This window comes from Labeo rohita, chromosome 23 (assembly GCF_022985175.1).
Source record: "Labeo rohita strain BAU-BD-2019 chromosome 23, IGBB_LRoh.1.0, whole genome shotgun sequence".
Taxonomy (NCBI): Eukaryota; Metazoa; Chordata; class Actinopteri; order Cypriniformes; family Cyprinidae; genus Labeo; species Labeo rohita.
The window spans coordinates 1,512,792-1,530,489 of record NC_066891.1 but is presented as its reverse complement, the minus strand read 5'-3'; the positions used below and the strand labels follow the sequence as shown (position 1 = coordinate 1,530,489).

The 17,698-nt window shown below is 38.3% G+C and overlaps 1 protein-coding gene across 3 annotated transcripts in view; it reads right to left on the bottom strand.

The window, feature by feature from the left end:
- The window catches only part of znhit6 (zinc finger HIT-type containing 6), a 45,686-nt gene extending 31,239 nt beyond the window's left edge, over nucleotides 1–14,447 (bottom strand). For all 3 annotated transcript variants that reach the window (XR_007825564.1, XR_007825563.1, XM_051097375.1), the window contains exons 1-5: nucleotides 14,184–14,447; nucleotides 13,746–13,811; nucleotides 10,882–10,988; nucleotides 10,719–10,807; nucleotides 10,533–10,636 (exon numbers count right to left, since the gene is read on the bottom strand). Coding sequence is in view for 1 of the 3 variants with exons in the window: in XM_051097375.1 (XP_050953332.1) it covers nucleotides 10,533–10,636; nucleotides 10,719–10,807; nucleotides 10,882–10,988; nucleotides 13,746–13,811; nucleotides 14,184–14,260 (443 nt within the window). In the remaining 2 variants the exon portion in view is untranslated. The remainder of the gene's footprint in view (nucleotides 1–10,532; nucleotides 10,637–10,718; nucleotides 10,808–10,881; nucleotides 10,989–13,745; nucleotides 13,812–14,183) is intronic.
- Between the last annotated feature and the right edge of the window lie 3,251 nt (nucleotides 14,448–17,698).

The window sequence follows — 17,698 nt, the reverse complement described above, 5'->3', positions numbered from 1 at the left end:
CAGCGTGCCAATCCCACAAAGAGCCGCCGCCAGGACTTGAGCGAACACACCAAACCAGATGGCACTGTTACACAACCAGAACACTTTATCAGCCTCAAAGAAATGCATTCTTCAGACGCGAGATCAGATATGGAGGTTCTGGCAGAAGAGTTTGGATTGAATTTCCAGCCTGAGGTGGGCAGCAGGTCGGGGCGGAGGTTTGGTCGCTGGGCGACGGTGGAGGAGGGTTTCCATTCGCAGGTGTAAAGATGTTGCCTCCAGGCAAAGGAATTTATGAGTTTGCTCGGGCTTGGCGGCCCGATGGAGCTCAGGGTGGAGGCGTGGCAGGAGAGGGCTGGAATACCAGGTGCGAAGGCATTGTTACGCCTCCAACAGCGAATGGAAACTATTTTTTGGCCTAATGGAAAAAGGGATTTTCTTCCTCAACATTTTTGGCTTGCTTTCCTGTAGAAATACCTCAACAGTCTAACACACACATACTGTTACTTAGGATCCAAAATACCATAATGTAAGTCTTGTCTGTATGAGAATGTAATGAAAATTAAGTGATTTTACAATTCAAATTAGAAACAATATTGGCCTATTAGGCCAGAAAAAAAAAAACTATGTAAGAAATGAACAAGAACACCCTAGCAACCACATAGCTACATGTTAATCAATCAGAACACCTTAGCAACTGCTTAGTAACATCCAAGCAACCAGCCAGACCATCTTAGTTGGCCTAATTGGTCAACTACCAAACAACACCTTAGCGACTGCATAGTAACACCCTGGAAACCACCAAGTAGCAACCGCTTAGTAACATTAAAACGTAAAACGATGACCAAAAACAACCCAGCAACCACATGGCAACAATCAATCAATAAAATCAATCAATCAGAAAACCTAAGCAACTACATAGTAATGCTCTGGAAAACACCAATGGCTAGAAACTGCTTAGTAACATCCAAGCAACCACCAAAAACACCCTAGTAACCACATAGTAACAATCAATCAGAACACCTTACTGACTGCATAGTAACACCCTGAAAACCAACAACAAGAAGTGCTTAGTGACTGCTAGCAACACCCTAGCAACCACATAGCAATAATCAATCAATTAGAACACCTTAGCGACTGCTTAGTAACGCCCTGGAAACGTAACATTCTAGCAACCCCAAAAAACACCCTAGCAAGCACACAAAAACATGTTAATCAATCAGAACACCTTAGCAACTGAATAGTATCCCCCTGGAAACCACTAACAACAGCGTAGCAACTGCTTTGTAGCATTCAAGCAACCAGACAGACCATCCTAGCAACCACATCAACTACCAAACAACAACTCAGCAACTGCATAGTAACACCATGGGAACCAACAACAACTAGGAATTGCTTAGTAGCTGCCTAGTAACATCCAAACAATAACCAAGAACACCCTAAAAACCACAAAGCAACAAATCAATCAATAAATAAATTTGAACACTTAAGCAACTAGTAACGCCATAGAAAACACCAATGGCTAGAAACTGCTTAGTAACATCCAAGCAACCACCAAGAACAGCTTAGTAACCACATAGCAACAACCAAACAACCAGAACACCTTAGCAACAGCTTAGTAATATCCAAGCAACCAGCCAGATAATCTTAGCATCTAGTCAACTACCAACCAACACCTTAGCAACTGCATAGTAACACCCTGGAAACCACCAACAAGCAGCCACCGCTTAGTAACATTAAAACAATGACCAAGAACACCCCAACAACCACATGGCAACAATCAATCAATAAATCAATCAGAAAACCTAAGCAACTACATAGTAATGCTTTGGAAAACACCAATGGCTAGAAACTGCTTAGTAACTTCCAAGCAACCACCAAAAACACCCTAGTAACCACATAGTAACAGTCAATCAGAACACCATAGTGACTGCACAGTAACACCCTGGAAACCAACAACAACTAAGAAGTGCTTAGTAACTGCTAGCAACACCCTAGCAACCACATAGCAATGATCAATCAATTAGAACACCTTAGCAAGTGCTTAGTAACGCCCTGGAAACGTAACATTCTAGCAACTACAAAAAAACACCCAAGCAAGCACACAAAAACATGTTAATCAATCAGAACACCTTAGCAACCGATTAGCATCACCCTGGAAACCACTAACAATAGCCTAGCAACTGCATAGTACCATTCAAGCAACCAGACAGACCATCCTAGCAACCACATAGCAGCACATCAACTACCAAACAACACCTTAGCAACTGCATAGCAACAGCATGGGAACCATCAACAACTAAGAAGTGCTTAGCAGCTGCCTAGTAACATCCAAACAATAACCAAGAACACCCTAAAAACCACATAGCAACAAGCAAACAATCAGAACACCTTAGCAACTGCATAGTAACACCTTGGAAACCACTAACAACAGCTTAGCAGTTGCTTGGTAAGATTCAAGCAACCACCAAGAGAATCCTAGCAATGACACCACAACATGTGAACTACCAAACAAAACCTTAGTGATAGCATAGTAACAGCCTGGAAAGCACCAACAACTAGGAAGTGCTCAGCAACTGCTTTGCAACATCCAAGCAATGACCAAGAACACCCTAGAAACCACAAAGCAACAATCAATCAATCAAGCAACTGCATAGTAGCGCCCCGGAAACCACCAACAATTAGTAACATCCAAAAAATTGCCAAGTACACCCTAACAACCACAAAGCAAGACATTTATCAATCAGTACAACCGCATATTAACACCCTGGAAACCACTAACAACAGCTTAGCAACTGGTTAGAAACATCCAAGCCACCAGCCAGACCATCCTAGCAACCAAACAGCAACACATCAACTATCAAACAACACCTTAGCAACTGCATAGTAACACCCTGGAAACCACCAACAACTAGTAACATTCAAGCAATGACCAAGAACACCCTAGCAACCACATAGCAACACCTTAATCAATCATAGTAACACCCTGGAAACCACCAACAACTAGTAACATTCAAGCAACACCCTAGCAACCACAAAGCAACAATCATCTTAGCAATGACATATTAACACCATGTAAACCTCCAACAACAACCTAAGAAGCCTTGTTTTCTGAGAAATGTTTTCCGTTAAAATTAAGTTCATTTTTCTGAACCCCTAATTTTGAACTATTTCTCAGAAAACAAGACTTCCCATCCATCTTATCTCTCACACAAAATGTAAAATTAAAAACTTGAGCTTTCTGATCACTATCCGCACAGGTTTTTGTTGTTCATAATCATGCTGGAATACAGAAGGAGATCAGGATTCTTCAGCGGTGAGGTCAAGTCATCCCGCTCATCCACCTGTTGTAGGCCCTGGGCGAGGAAAAACCATAAAGCACTGTCTTAGCTTTCACAACACCTGGTTAGCCCTCAGCTAGAGCTCCCAACTGATCGATCACGTCCAGATCTCTTCTCAGGCGCTCTGCAGTGTACAAGCCAAAGGACATTGAGTACTGTAAAGGTGTTAGCAAACACACACCCAACAACTCAAAGCACCTTTGTTTTAGAGTCTGGAGAACTTCAAGGCAAGTTTAAGTCAAGCATCAAATTGCTTGTGTCACTTCAGACCAGTACTGAAACACACAAGTTTTGCATTGCAAAATACAAAAGGTTAATTTATGCAAACAACGTCCAGATTGGGAAAACCAACAAACAGTTTAGATTCAATCAGAGCGAGTAATTTCAAAAAGATGCTTGAGAAAACAAAGGCTGTTGGGTAACAGGCACTCCAGAGTCAAGACTCTTATTATGTCACTCTCAGGAAATCATTATGAACAGAAACAGACGCTTGGAAATATGAAAGTGCCAGAGGTCTCAGACTAAATAAGCGTCACAGTTTACCAATGATATTTATTTGCAGCACAGAGATAGATGTTACTGACATCTGAAAAATGACAGCAACAGGTTGAGCAACTGAGTTCATGCGTTACATGCATTTAAAACAATTTGCAAACAGTTATTCAAGAGAAAAAAAAACAGCACAAGTGGCTTATTAGTAATGTTTGCCAAGTCAACCTAGCAATAGCTTAGTAACACCCAAGCAACCACCAGGAACACCCTGGCAACCATATAATATTAGAATATAATACATAATATTAGGCAACCACACAATATTAGATCACCTTATCTACTTCATTGTAACATCCTAACAACTGCTTAGTAACATTCTAGCAAATACCCAGAACACCCTAGCAACCACACAGCAACATAGCACCAGTCAATAAGAACACCATCGCAACTGCATAGTAACACCCTGGAAACCACCCACAGCAATCTAGCAGCTGCCTAGTAACACCCAAGCAACCAACCATAACATCTTGGCAACCACACAGCAACACAATATGAGAACACCTTATCTACTGCATTGTAACACCCACTGTACACTCAGAACACCCCAGCAACCACATAACAACAGAACACCAATGCAACTGCATAATAACACCCTGGAAACCACCCACAACAACCTAGCAGCTGCTTAGTACCATTCTAGCAATTACCCAGGACAACCTAGTGACTACACAGCAACAGTCTAACAATCAATCAGAACACTTTAGTCAACTGCACAGTAATGTAACCATCCATAAAACCCTAGCAACAGCTTAGAAAACACCCCAAAAACCCTAGCAACTGCAGAGCAACACACTAATGGTTACTCAGAACATCCCAGCAACCACACAGCAACAGAACACCACTGCAACTGCATAGTAACACCCTGGAAACCACCCGCAACACCCTAGCAGCTGAAAAGCAAGACACCAACGCCAACACACTAGCAACCACTTAGCAACAGAACACCACTGCAACTGCATAGTAATACCAATGCAACTGCGTAGTAACGCCCGGGGACAACCACCCACAACACCCTAGCAACTGTAGAGCAGCACATTAACGGCTACTCAGAACACCCTAGCAACCACACAGCAACAGATCACCATTGCAACTGCATAGTAACGACCTGGAAACCACCCACAACACCCTAGCTACTGCAAAGCAAGACACTAACGCCTACTCAGAACACACTAGCAACCACTTAGCAACAGAAAACCATTGCAACTGCATAGTAATGCCACTGGAACTACATAGTAACGCCCTGGAAACCACCCACAACACCCTAGCAACTGCAGAGCAGCACACTAACGGCTACTCAGAACACCCTGGCAACCACATAGCAACAGAACACAATTGCAACTGCATAGTAATGCCCTGGAAACCACCCACAACACCCTAGCACCTGCTTAGTAACACCTAAGCAACCACCCAGAACACTCTGGAAACCATATAGCAACACAATATCAGAACATTGCTCACTGTAGCATACTTATTAAAAGGCTGTAAGCTGCAGAATCCATTCCAACATGACTCCAAACAAGTCCTGGCGCTCAGTCACCAGGCAGAGACATGGACAACACATCCTGTTCAGTATTGAGTTTGTCATTCTATATGACGTCCCAAAGATAACGGCGCATACGTGCTCTGACACCACGCAGGCCCTTTATCTTAAACAAATTTTGCACGGTGAAGTCTGTGTAGCGTCTAAAAGCCGACACCGGTGTCCCACTGTGGACCGAACGCGGGGAAGAGTGCCAGTACAAAGAGGAAATGAAATGACCAGGACATTGCGATCTGAAAGAATGGCGGCGTGAAAGAGAAAAGCCGGATGCTACAACGGCACGTGCCGATGGCAAAACACAGTGGCTGCCACGGGCGAGAAAACTCGCCAATAACACCACGGACAGGAAAAACCCTGGTGTCCCCACTGTAAACCCAAAACGCAAGCACACGGGCGTCGTCTCGGCACAGGACACCGTGTTCCACCCGCACTGCACGGAATGCCAAAATGAACGCTGTTCATCATTTCCGAAAGAATTTGCGAATCCTGCTAAGTGGCTTGTTAAGAAGCTGACAGTGATCCTCCTGAGGAAGCACACGCAACAGCTTTACAGTGATTTAGACTCATTCGAGGGCAGTAAAACTTCATCTAGAACACATGTTCCAGCAGTAAACAGCACACCAACAAGGAGTATCCTAAAACTCAAGGGAAGCAGTGAACTTTGACCTAAATGCAAGAAAAGCGCGGCACTCCGATCGGTCGAGTTGGAGCCACATCCGTCCGATTTTGTGTTGTGGACATTCATTTTCATGCAACACAAAGAGAGAGACATTCTTGGCTTTATCGTCTGCATCACGCCCGCCGCTCTGCACATCTGTCGCAGACAGAGCCTGGCGAGCCGCAAGTATCTGGCCCGCGCACAGCGTGTCGCTAACCATATGCAGTTGCTGAACATCTGCTTCTGATATTGTGTACTTGGTACATTCTGAAACTGATTTCTCTCCCGCATTTGTCCTGCTTCTGTCGGTCAGACGAGTGCATGAATGAGATTCAGTTTAATGCCATCTAATGCAATCAGGCAAGGATCATCACATATTGTGCATAAACATCTGCTAGCTCTGGTCTACATGCAGCTTATTTAGGTTAAAACATGCCCACTAAGTGACCAAGTTTTGATGAAGGGCAAGTTTAAGTTTAAGGGCAAGACCATCTGAAATGGATTATAAAAACAGAAATAGAAACACAAAATGGAAAATTAACTCCATCTATCTTCTAAATGAATGTTGTTGACCTTATGGTGAATTATTTATCTGTGCAAATATTTATCTTATTTATTTTACAAATTTGAGCTCATAAGTTTATCAAAATATTATGACTTCACAAAGTGAAATAAGACTTATTACTTTGCCATATTCCAGACTACTCCAATTGTTTTGTTTACTTAAACCATGCTCCTTTCGCATAATTAACTGCATATCAGATCTGTATCCATCCAATCAGCAGACAATGGATGGAACCCAGGCCCTGCCTTTTGTATTTTTGATAAAATTGCATCACAGTATGGAAGAACAGATCTGTTGATAAGATCTCTGTGATGACATATTTCATATTTCTCCAATCATTTTGTTTGCTTAAACCCCGCCCCTGTCGTATAACCAACTGCTAGTTTGCATTAAAATCTCCCTCCATTCAATCAGTAACCAATGGCTGGAACCAAGACCCCACCCTTTTGTATTTTTGGATAAAATATGAAAGAACAGATCTGTCGATAAGATTTCTCTATGATGACGTATTTAGGCCTTGCAAGAACTGGGATGTTTTCAGCTTACAGGAATTGTGTACAGATCCTTGCAACATGAGGCCGTGCATTATCATGCTGCAACATGAGGTGATGGTCGTGGATGAATGGCACAACAATGGGACCCAGGATCTCGTCACGGTATCACTGTGTATTCAAAATGCCATCAATAAAATGCACCTGTGTTCGTTGTCCATAACATTCGCCTGCCCATACCATAACCCCACTGCCACCATGGGCCACTCGATCCACAACGTTGACATCAGCAAACCGCTCACCCACACGACACCATACACGCTGTCTGCCATCTGCCCTGTACAGTGAAAACCAGGATTCATCTGTGAAGAGAACACCTCTCCAAAGTGCCAGACGCCATTGAATGTGAGCATTTGCCCATTCAAGTTGGTTATGACGACGAACTGCAGTCAGGTCCAGACCCTGATGAGGACGACGAGCATGCAGATGAGCTTCCCTGAGATGGTTTCTGACAGTTTGTGCAGAAATTCTTTGGTTATGCAAAGCGATTGCTGCAGCAGCTGTCCGGGTGGCTGGTCTCAGACGATCTTGGAGGTGAAGATGCTGGATGTGGAGGTCCTGGGCTGGTGTGGTTACACGTGGTCTGCGGTTGTGAGGCCGGTTGGATGTACTGCCAAATTCTCTGAAACGCCTTTGGAGACGGCTTATGGTAGAGAAATTAACATTTAATTCACAGGCAACAGCTCTGGTGGACATTTCTGCAGTCAGTATACCGACTGAACGCTCCCTCAAAACTTGCGACATATGTGGCATTGTGCTGTGTGATAAAACTGTACATTTTAGAGTGGCCTTTTATTGTGGCCAGCCTAAGGCACACCTGTGCAATAATCATGCTGCCTAATCAGGATCTTGATATGCCACACCTGTGAGGTGGATGGATTATCTCGGCAAAGGAGAAGTGCTCACTAACACAGATTTAGACAGATTTGCGAACAATATTTGAGAGAAATAGGCCTTTTGTGTACATAGAAAAGGTCTTAGATCTTTGAGTTCAGCTCATGAAAAATGGGAGCAAAAACAAAAGTGTTGCATTTATAATTTTGGTCAGTGTAGTTTAACTGCCTCAAATAAAAAACTTGATGCCAAACTTTGTTCTTAGTTCTTGCTTTATTAACCCGATATGACTTTGTTTCCAGACGGATTGATAAAAAAATGGTACTTTACTCCAGGAAGCTGACAGCCAATCAAATTGCCAAAATGCCTGAACGCTTACCACTTGTCCCAAAACAGTTACATGAAATTATTGGAAAAATGGGACAAGGCATCAGAAATATGAAGTCAATAATATAGTGATTCAGAACTTCTGCACGATTTGTACAGCCTTGACCTTGATGTGGAAACAGAAGGTTTTTCCAGGAATGTTCCTAGCAGATGTTTATGCACAATATGTGATGATCCTGCCTGATTGCATTAGATGTCATTAAACTGAATCTCATTTATGCACTGGTCTGACAGAAGCAGGACAAATGCGGGAGAGAAATCAGTTTCAGAATGTACCAAGTACACAATATCAGAAGCAGAATGCTACCTCAAACACCATTATTATCCACTCAGCTTATAAAAATGACTAAATATAATGCCGATAAATATAGCTAACATTGACAATACTGATATTTCAAACATAATACTTTTAATTTGCCCACAAATTAATACGTTTTATCAACATACTAATACTTTTGACACTTTTGACACATTAAGTTTACATTCTGACTACAGGCACTCACAAGCAGCCCGGCGACAGTTCAGCCAATCACGGTGCTCCTGAAACTCACTCGATCAATCACAACCATTCAGCCATCCACTAATGCCCTTGTTCACCACAGCCAATCACAAGCTCCCCAGCAACCCCGTCAGCCAATCACCAGGACCACTCTGCCCACATATATGGAATGCGATGATGTCAAAAGGGAGGTGTGTTCAGTTAACCACCTTCTCCTCTTCAATGACATTAATTACGCTTATTAAAAGAGAACAGAGAGTAATTATGAGTGGTCCAGGATCCCGCAGTCCGACAGACTGTTCTGCCAGCTCTCTGCCGTCACACTGAAAACACAAATTAAATAACAGAATCCCATTGAGCAGCAACAGAAGCTGGGTCTGTCAGGGTGGGTCTGTCAGACCAAAGCACAAGTCATTTATCATCAGCCGTGTCCATCAGCTGAGACGAAAACCCTCAACAAACCATCAACATCACCGACTGCACTTAACAAGAGCGCCACCATGTGGCTTAGTGCAGAACTACAGACAACTGTTATGAAAACAGCAGGTTCTGCACCAGGACGGGATTCACAAAACATATTTAAGAATACAATTCTATATCCTTAAGAAAAAAATAAAATAAATAACAAATATTTATTAAATTACCAAAATAAAAAAAATATTCTATTCTTATTTTGTATATATTATTTTTATTATATATATATAATTATTACTAATAAAATATTACTAAATTAAATTAATACTAGAATTCTAATTGAAATTGTAATTTTTTAATACTTCAATAATTAGATATTAAATAATAGATGTAGTATTCATTTTTTGTTCTTATATTATTAACATTAAATATTACAGTGTTAAAACACCATATATAGACATTAAATAAATATAAATGATTATTTGTAAGCCAAATTATTATTATTATTATTATTTTAATATTACTGTTATTATTATATTACAGTTTTCATTTTAAATTATTGTTATTTTCTTAAGGAAAAAAAAAGATGTTCTTAAGGGAACAAACGCTGCATGACAACATACAATGAACTTTAATAATTAGATATTAAATAAAGGATAATAATATAATAACATATTAATTAATATTAGTGCTGTCAAATGATTAATCGGATTTAACTGCATCCAAAATAAAAGTTAAAAATAAAAATCCTCCTAATATATGAAACACACATGCATTTATATAATTAAGAAAAATATGTTGTATAATATCAATGTATATATTCTCAAAATATATACTGCGTGTGTGTGTATTTATAAAAGAACTAAACAATATGCACACATATACTATGTAAACAAAAACTTATTTTGGATGCGATTAATCGTGATTAAATTACTAAAATTATATTACATATTTCATTTTAATTTATTATAATGTTATTTTTATCTACTTAGAAAAAAAGGTGCTTATATATTTGAATATTTGAGAACTAATTTATCAAGAATTGCAGGAACAATATGAACTGCTTTGAATTTATCTTAAAGAAAGTAAGATTTTCATGAATTTGGCTCCATTTTTGTTTTATATTTTACATTTTATGAATGTGGGACAGATATTGGGACTCTTTCCCATCAAACCAATGAATCCTAAGGATTCACAAACCCTCAGACTTACACTCTTCTGAAGATGGTGCTGTTCTCCCGATGTTTGCTGAACACTTTAGGGAGAAACTTCAGGGTGACTTTGACTGCTCTGGCTTTTCTGATCATCCACATGCCCTTAAAAGACGAGCAAGAGAGAGATTTAGCCCTTGGAGAGCCTGTTGTCACCTGGTTCCACACATAGATTCACAGCTCTCACCTCCTTCGGGTGTCGACAGCCGCTGACAAGGACGGCGTCTCTGTTGGACTGTTGTGTCAGTCGAGCCGTGTCCTCCAGAAACCTGTAATCTACACGACAGAACGCCTCAGAGAACACATTCACTAACTAGTTCACCTCTCAGTGTTTCTGTACAGATACTCACCGCTGAGCAGGTTGATTTCGCTAAATTCAGAGAGAGAGACAAACGCCGTCTTGTCCCGAACACCACTGCATCCTGACCCCATCTTATGCTGCTTGACGCAGGCCAAACTACACACAACAGCACAGCAAGTGAATTAATACTTTTATTTAGCAAGGATGCTTTAAATTGTGCAAAAGTGATGATAAAGACATTTTTAATGATTCAAAAGATTTCTATTCCAGATTAATGCTGTTCTTCTACACTTTCAATTCATCAAAGAAACGTGAAAAAAGTCTACTCAGCTGTTTTCAACATCGTCATAATAATGATGCTAAAAATTCAGCTTTGAAATCACAGGAATAAATTACGTTTAAAATATATTCATATAGAAAACAGTTATTTTAAAAAGTAAAATTATTTCAAATTAATACTGTTTTTGCTGTACTTTGGATCAAATAAATGCAGGACTTGGTGAGCAGAAGAAAGTAGTGAATATATACATTTACACACAATATATACATTCACACATTAATTGAAATACTGTTAGATATTTAATAATAATTATTGATTTTCAAGGAATTCAATCAGATCTTCTACTTTAAATTCTGGAAAAAGAGAAATGGATAAATAAAAATATACTAATAAAAATTACAAAAACAAAGCATCTACTAAGTATTACTACTAAATTTTTAATGAGTACAATAAAAGCACGGTTAATTTTTTAAAAAAAGGATTTACGTGTGTGTAGAATTTCTTTTTTCTGTGTTTCGTTTTATTTTTACATCTATACTGCCTTAATGGTTTGTTATTTTCTACTGTTTAAGAAAAAAAAAGATTCGCGAAATCCTGATCTGAATCAAATGATTCGCGATCCGCGCTATGAAGATCCGAGCAAAAGATTCGCGAACCCGCTCTGAAGATCCGATCTAAATCAACTGATTTACGATCCGCGATACGCAAAGTTCCGATCGAAGTCAAATGATTCGCGATCCACACTCTGAGGTCCCGATTTAAATAATGTTTCGCAAACCATTATTTCAGATCAGGACTTGGAGCGCGGATCGCGAATCATTTGACTTCGATCGGAACTTTGCGTATCGCGATTCGCGAATCATTTGACTTCGATCGGAACTTTGCGTATCGTGATTCATTTGACTTCGATCGGAACTCTGCATATCGCGATTCGCGAATCATTTGACTTCGATCGGAACTTTGCTTATGTCGATTCACGAATCATTTGACTTCGATCGAAACTTTGCGTATCGCGATTCGCGAATCATTTGACTTCGATCGGAACTTTGCGTATCGCGATTCGCGAATCATTTGACTTCGATCGGAACTTTGCGTATCGCGATTCGCGAATCATTTGACTTCGATCGGAACTCTGCATATCGCGATTCGCGAATCATTTGACTTCGATCGGAACTTTGCTTATGGCGATTCACGAATCATTTGACTTCGATCGAAACTTTGCGTATCGCGACTGGCGAATCATTTGACTTCGATCGGAAATTTGCGTATCGCGATTCGCGAATTATTTGACTTCGCTCGGAACTTTGCTTATGGCGATTCGCGAATCATTTGACTTCGATCGAAACTTTGCGTATCGCGATTCGCGAATCATTTGACTTCGATCGGAACTTTGCGTATCGCGATTCGCGAATCATTTGATTTAGACTGGGACTTCAAATTGCGTATCGCGAATCATTTGATCTGAATAATTCAATTCACGAAATGATTCACGAACCCATTCCGATCAGAATCAAATGATTCGCGTTACGCGACTTGAAGTTCTGATCTAAAACAAATGATTCGCGATCCGATTGGAGAGCTTCGAAACAGTGAATCATTTTGCGACGCAATGGTTTAACTGATTCGGAGTTTTGAAAAGCTCTATTTCACCCATCACTAGTGCTTTTTAAAACTGTTACAAGCATTGTTGAAATTCGAAAATGAATGGCTCTTCTAATTTGATCTGGTTTTTGGTGAATCGCTTGAAATTAATGATCAAAGTCACTAGTTTAAATCAATCTGAGCGGTTCCAGCGTAAATGACTCAACTGATTCGGTTCATCTGTTCCTCATTTCGCATCTTCAGCCATGTTTACACGACACTGTCAGTACTACAGCTATCTTAACTCGATTGTTTTCTGACATGAACTGAAATAAGCAAAAAAGGTATAATGTTTTTTGAATCACGTGAAAAGAAATGCGCTCATTGACAAAAAAAAAAAAAAAAAAAAAAAAAAAAATCATTTCATAGATACATTGTCTTCAAATAATTAAAGCACCTTTCAAGTACCTCTTCAAGAATATAGCTATTTTCATGGGTTTTTCAGGCCTTAAATTTAAAAAGTCAAATTTAACAAAATTTACAAACCGTGTAAATATATACATATACATGAATAATACTATTTTTAATTAAATCTAATTATATTAATAATAAAACAAAATATTCTTAAATAAGAATATTTATTAATTTATTCAATTTATTAATATAACAGAGGTGTGATTAATTAACGACAAATATCACACCACTAACAATGAGTAACCACCATCAAAAAATATGAATCAATAAACACTTTTAATAAATTTGAACAAAAATGTGCAATACTTATACATTATACTTACTAAAATATTTATTGAAACATTATTAGATCTAAAATAATAAATAACATTGAGTAAATAAATCATATTATTCATAACATTGCATTTACAGCATATTTACACACTATTTAATTGTAATATTTTTATATAATATTAATAATATAACAATAATAAAATATATTAAATTAAGATTAGATGTTAAAATATAATTCTAAACTGATCGTCATTAACAGTGCACATTAAACCTAATTTAAGACTATATTTAGATGTGTGTCTCACCTGCAGGTGTGTTTCATGCAGCTCGGGCATCTGTATTTGGCCTCTTCAGTCTCACAAACATCACAGCTGAAGAATCATATTTAATTTAGAATGAAGATACGCAATAAACATTGTTTTTAAATATCATTAGAAACAGAAAAAGTGACTGAAAGTCGATAGAATGCTGATATATAGAGAATACAATAACGTGCATAAAAAATAGCAATGTACTTAGCGCAGTATTCAGTTTTTTTATACCATAGTACAGCGACGGAATGATAAATACCATGGTATGGTAAATATACTATGGTGTATACGTTCCTGATATTATTTCTAACAGTAAACAGATGTTTTCTTAACTTAGTTAACACACGCGAATGCGACAAGACAAACAGAAACACTAAACACACAATCACTATGATTTTACTCCGTTTACACGTTTAGTTTACAATAACTGACCTGGACAAAGCCATCTTGCGCTTAACTCCTCTCCGATCATCATCTCCTTTATCGCTGTTGTCCATGACAGGTAACATATTCAACACATAAACACAGGAGACTTTCTACAAGGATTCATTCGACTCTGACCAAAACACTGACCACGTGTTGCGCTCCACACACGTGTCTGCCGTATTCTGCGCTCGCTTTACGACAGTTTATGACAGTCGGAGCGCGGCTGAAAAGCACAAGCAGCGCAGCTCCAGCATAAACAAATCATAAAAGCATTTTAGTATCTCATAAAATGACCTCAGGAAACATCCATGTGATGTTAAGAGGTAAACAGGAGCTTTCTATGTAAGCCATGCCTTTCAGAATATGACAGGCGATTAAAAGCTGTTTAATATAATACATTGTTCACATATTTAATATAACACGTCAACTAACGTACAAAAAGAGAGAAAACAACGGTGAAATGTTAGCTTTTATTATGGTTTCTATCTGCTGAACCGTTTTCATCAAAGAAATATTACTGTTTGACTGTATTTTGCAGTATTTTAATTTACATTTACACACACACAACTCACGAGACCGTTGGGATTAAATCATACATTTTATTTAATGTCAAAATATTAAATATTTACATTTTTCGTCTTAGTTTTGTTTCTGTCGGCACATTTAGTGTCAGTTTTGATACTGTAATCATAAGTTAACAGGTGTTACACTTCCTGTGTGATCATGTGATCCGAATCTGGCCAATCGCAGCTGCCAGAACACAACATATACTCCCTATTTGTGTTTATATACAAATACAAATTTGACATAAATAAGATTTCGAGCTAAATGGTGAGCGACCAGATAGATCTCTGAGAGATATCATAATTTATTGGAGTACAGTATTGTTTTGGAGAATTAAAAAGATAACATAAATAAACATATAATGTCCAAATATACATAAGGGGAAAATAAAAATAAAAATAAAAAATGACTAACTCGTTGCTAACGTTGAATACGGCAGCACCACGGAGACATCGACGGACCCTCAGGCATGGAAGTGAGTTTTCGCCACAGAATTGCGCTAATTGCGACTTTTTCAGTCATAATTGTAAAATACAACTAGATGAGTAAAGTTTGAGAACAAACTTGAAGTTGACTTGGGAAAGCCTAGCCTGAAAGTTTGAAGCAGATCCAAAAGTATGAAAGCAGCTAGCATGATTTAACACATTGCTTACATGATTTAACATGTTGTTGACATGTTTTAGCGTGATTAGCTTGTTGCTTGTATTTTTATAGGTTGATTACAATGTTGTTAGCATGATTAGCATATTACTAGAATGTTGTTAGCATGATTAGGAAGTTACTAGCATGTTTCTAGCCTGATTAGCATGTTGATAGCATGTTTCACGCATGATTAGCATGTTACTAACATGTTTCTAACATGGCTAACATGTTACTAGCTTGTTAACATGTTTCTAGCATGATTAACAAGTTACTAACATGTTGCTAGCACAATTAGCATTACACTAGCATGTTGCTAGCATGATTAACATGTTACTAACATGTTGTTAGCACAATTAGCATTATACTAGCATGTGGCTAGCATGTTTCTAACATGGTTAACATGTTGCTAGCATGATTAGCATGTTACTAGCATGTTGCTAGCACAATTAGCATTATACTAGCATGTTGTTAGCCTGTTTCTAACATGGTTAGCATGTTGCTAGCATGATTAACATGTTACTAACATGTTGTTAGCACAATTAGCATTATACTAGCATGTGGCGAGCATGTTTCTAACATGGTTAACATGTTGCTAGCATGATTAGCATGTTACTAGCATGTTGCTAGCACAATTAGCATTATACTAACATGTTGTTAGCATGTTTCTAACATGGTTAGCATGTTGCTAGCATGATTAGCATGTTACTAGCACATTGCTAGCATGATTACCGAGTTACTAGCATGTTGTTAGCATGATTAGCATGTTACTAGCACGTTGCTAGCATGTTTCTAACATGATTAGCATGTTACTAACATGTTGTTAGGATGCTTCCAGTATGATTAGCATGTAACTAGCATGTTGCTAGCATTATTACCATGTTGATTAGCATGTTGTTAGCATGTTTCTGACATGATTAGCATGTTCCTAGCATGTTGTTAACACAATTAGCATGTTGCGAATATGTTTCTAACATGATTAGCATGTTACTAGCACGATTTAGATAGCTAGACAGATTAGAAATATTAGAGTGGAAGCTTAAATGAGTCTAAATGGATTAGAAATAGTACATAGAAGGGAAGCTTTCTCAAGCCAACTTAATTATAGAATTCTGAATATAAACTTTTTATTGGCAGAAACGGCTTCCATGCGACAGAGACGTCACGAATATCTCAACATTTTTTGTGTTAATTCACATATTTTTATGATCTGGGAGCATTTGAAATGTTTCCAAATAACATAACGTCACAAAAAAATCCCCTCAAGTATCCTCGTTCTTACGTGAGATACTCGCGCCGTCTCTGAGGGTCACGACCGAATATTCTCCTTGACGTATAAAGTATATTAAGCCAATGTATAACATAACTTATTAACACACTGTTCATTTAAATTAGGTTTGTTGTGATCGAAATGACCAAACGCAAAAGCACAACAGAAAAAGGCAGCACAAACAAACACTTTACGGCCTGAAACACACTGTACGCAAATACACACACGCGAACGATTGATTGATGTACTGACATCAAATGAGCTCGAAGTCTTTCCTTCAAACGGCTCTGTCTGTAGCTGCAGATGGGACTATTGCATGAAACATTTGCGAATAAGTTGTTTCCTTCTCATGTGTTCCTGCGAAACTGGTGCAAATGATCAGTAATGAAATAAAATGTTTGTCGTTCAGGCGCATGTTTTTTCACCGAACCCAAAAATTGTATGCATATCTTATAGTTAACAAGTTAAGATTTTGTTTCTTGACGTTTCCATCCAGGGTTTTTTTTTTGATACCCCAAAATGTTACAATTTTATGGGTATCTTTGCATTTTTTATGCAATACCCAATTTCTAGAATGATACACAAGTGATACACACAATTTTATGCACTTCTTGGTGTATGCATCCCGTGATTTTTCTGAAAACCCAAAATGTTTACAAATTTATATATATATACACAATTTAGTTTTTTTGGCGTTTCCATTTAGCATTTTTTTTTTTTTTTTTTAAGAAAAGCCCCCAATTTTATGCATTTCTTGGCATTTCCAACCAGCATGTTTTATGATACCCCAACATCGATTTCTTCGGCATTTTTTATGCAATACCCAAAATGTAAAGATGTTATGCCCTTCTTGCTGTTTCTATTCAGTGTTTTTTGTGATAACCCGATTTTTTATGATTTCATTAAGTTCTTGGCATTTCCATCAAGTTTTTATTTTATTTATTTGCAATTCCCAATTTTTTAAAGATTTTATGCCCTTATTTACGTTTCTATTCAGTGTTTGTGTATGACACCCCAACATTTTTTAGGATTTTAAGCAATTCTTGGT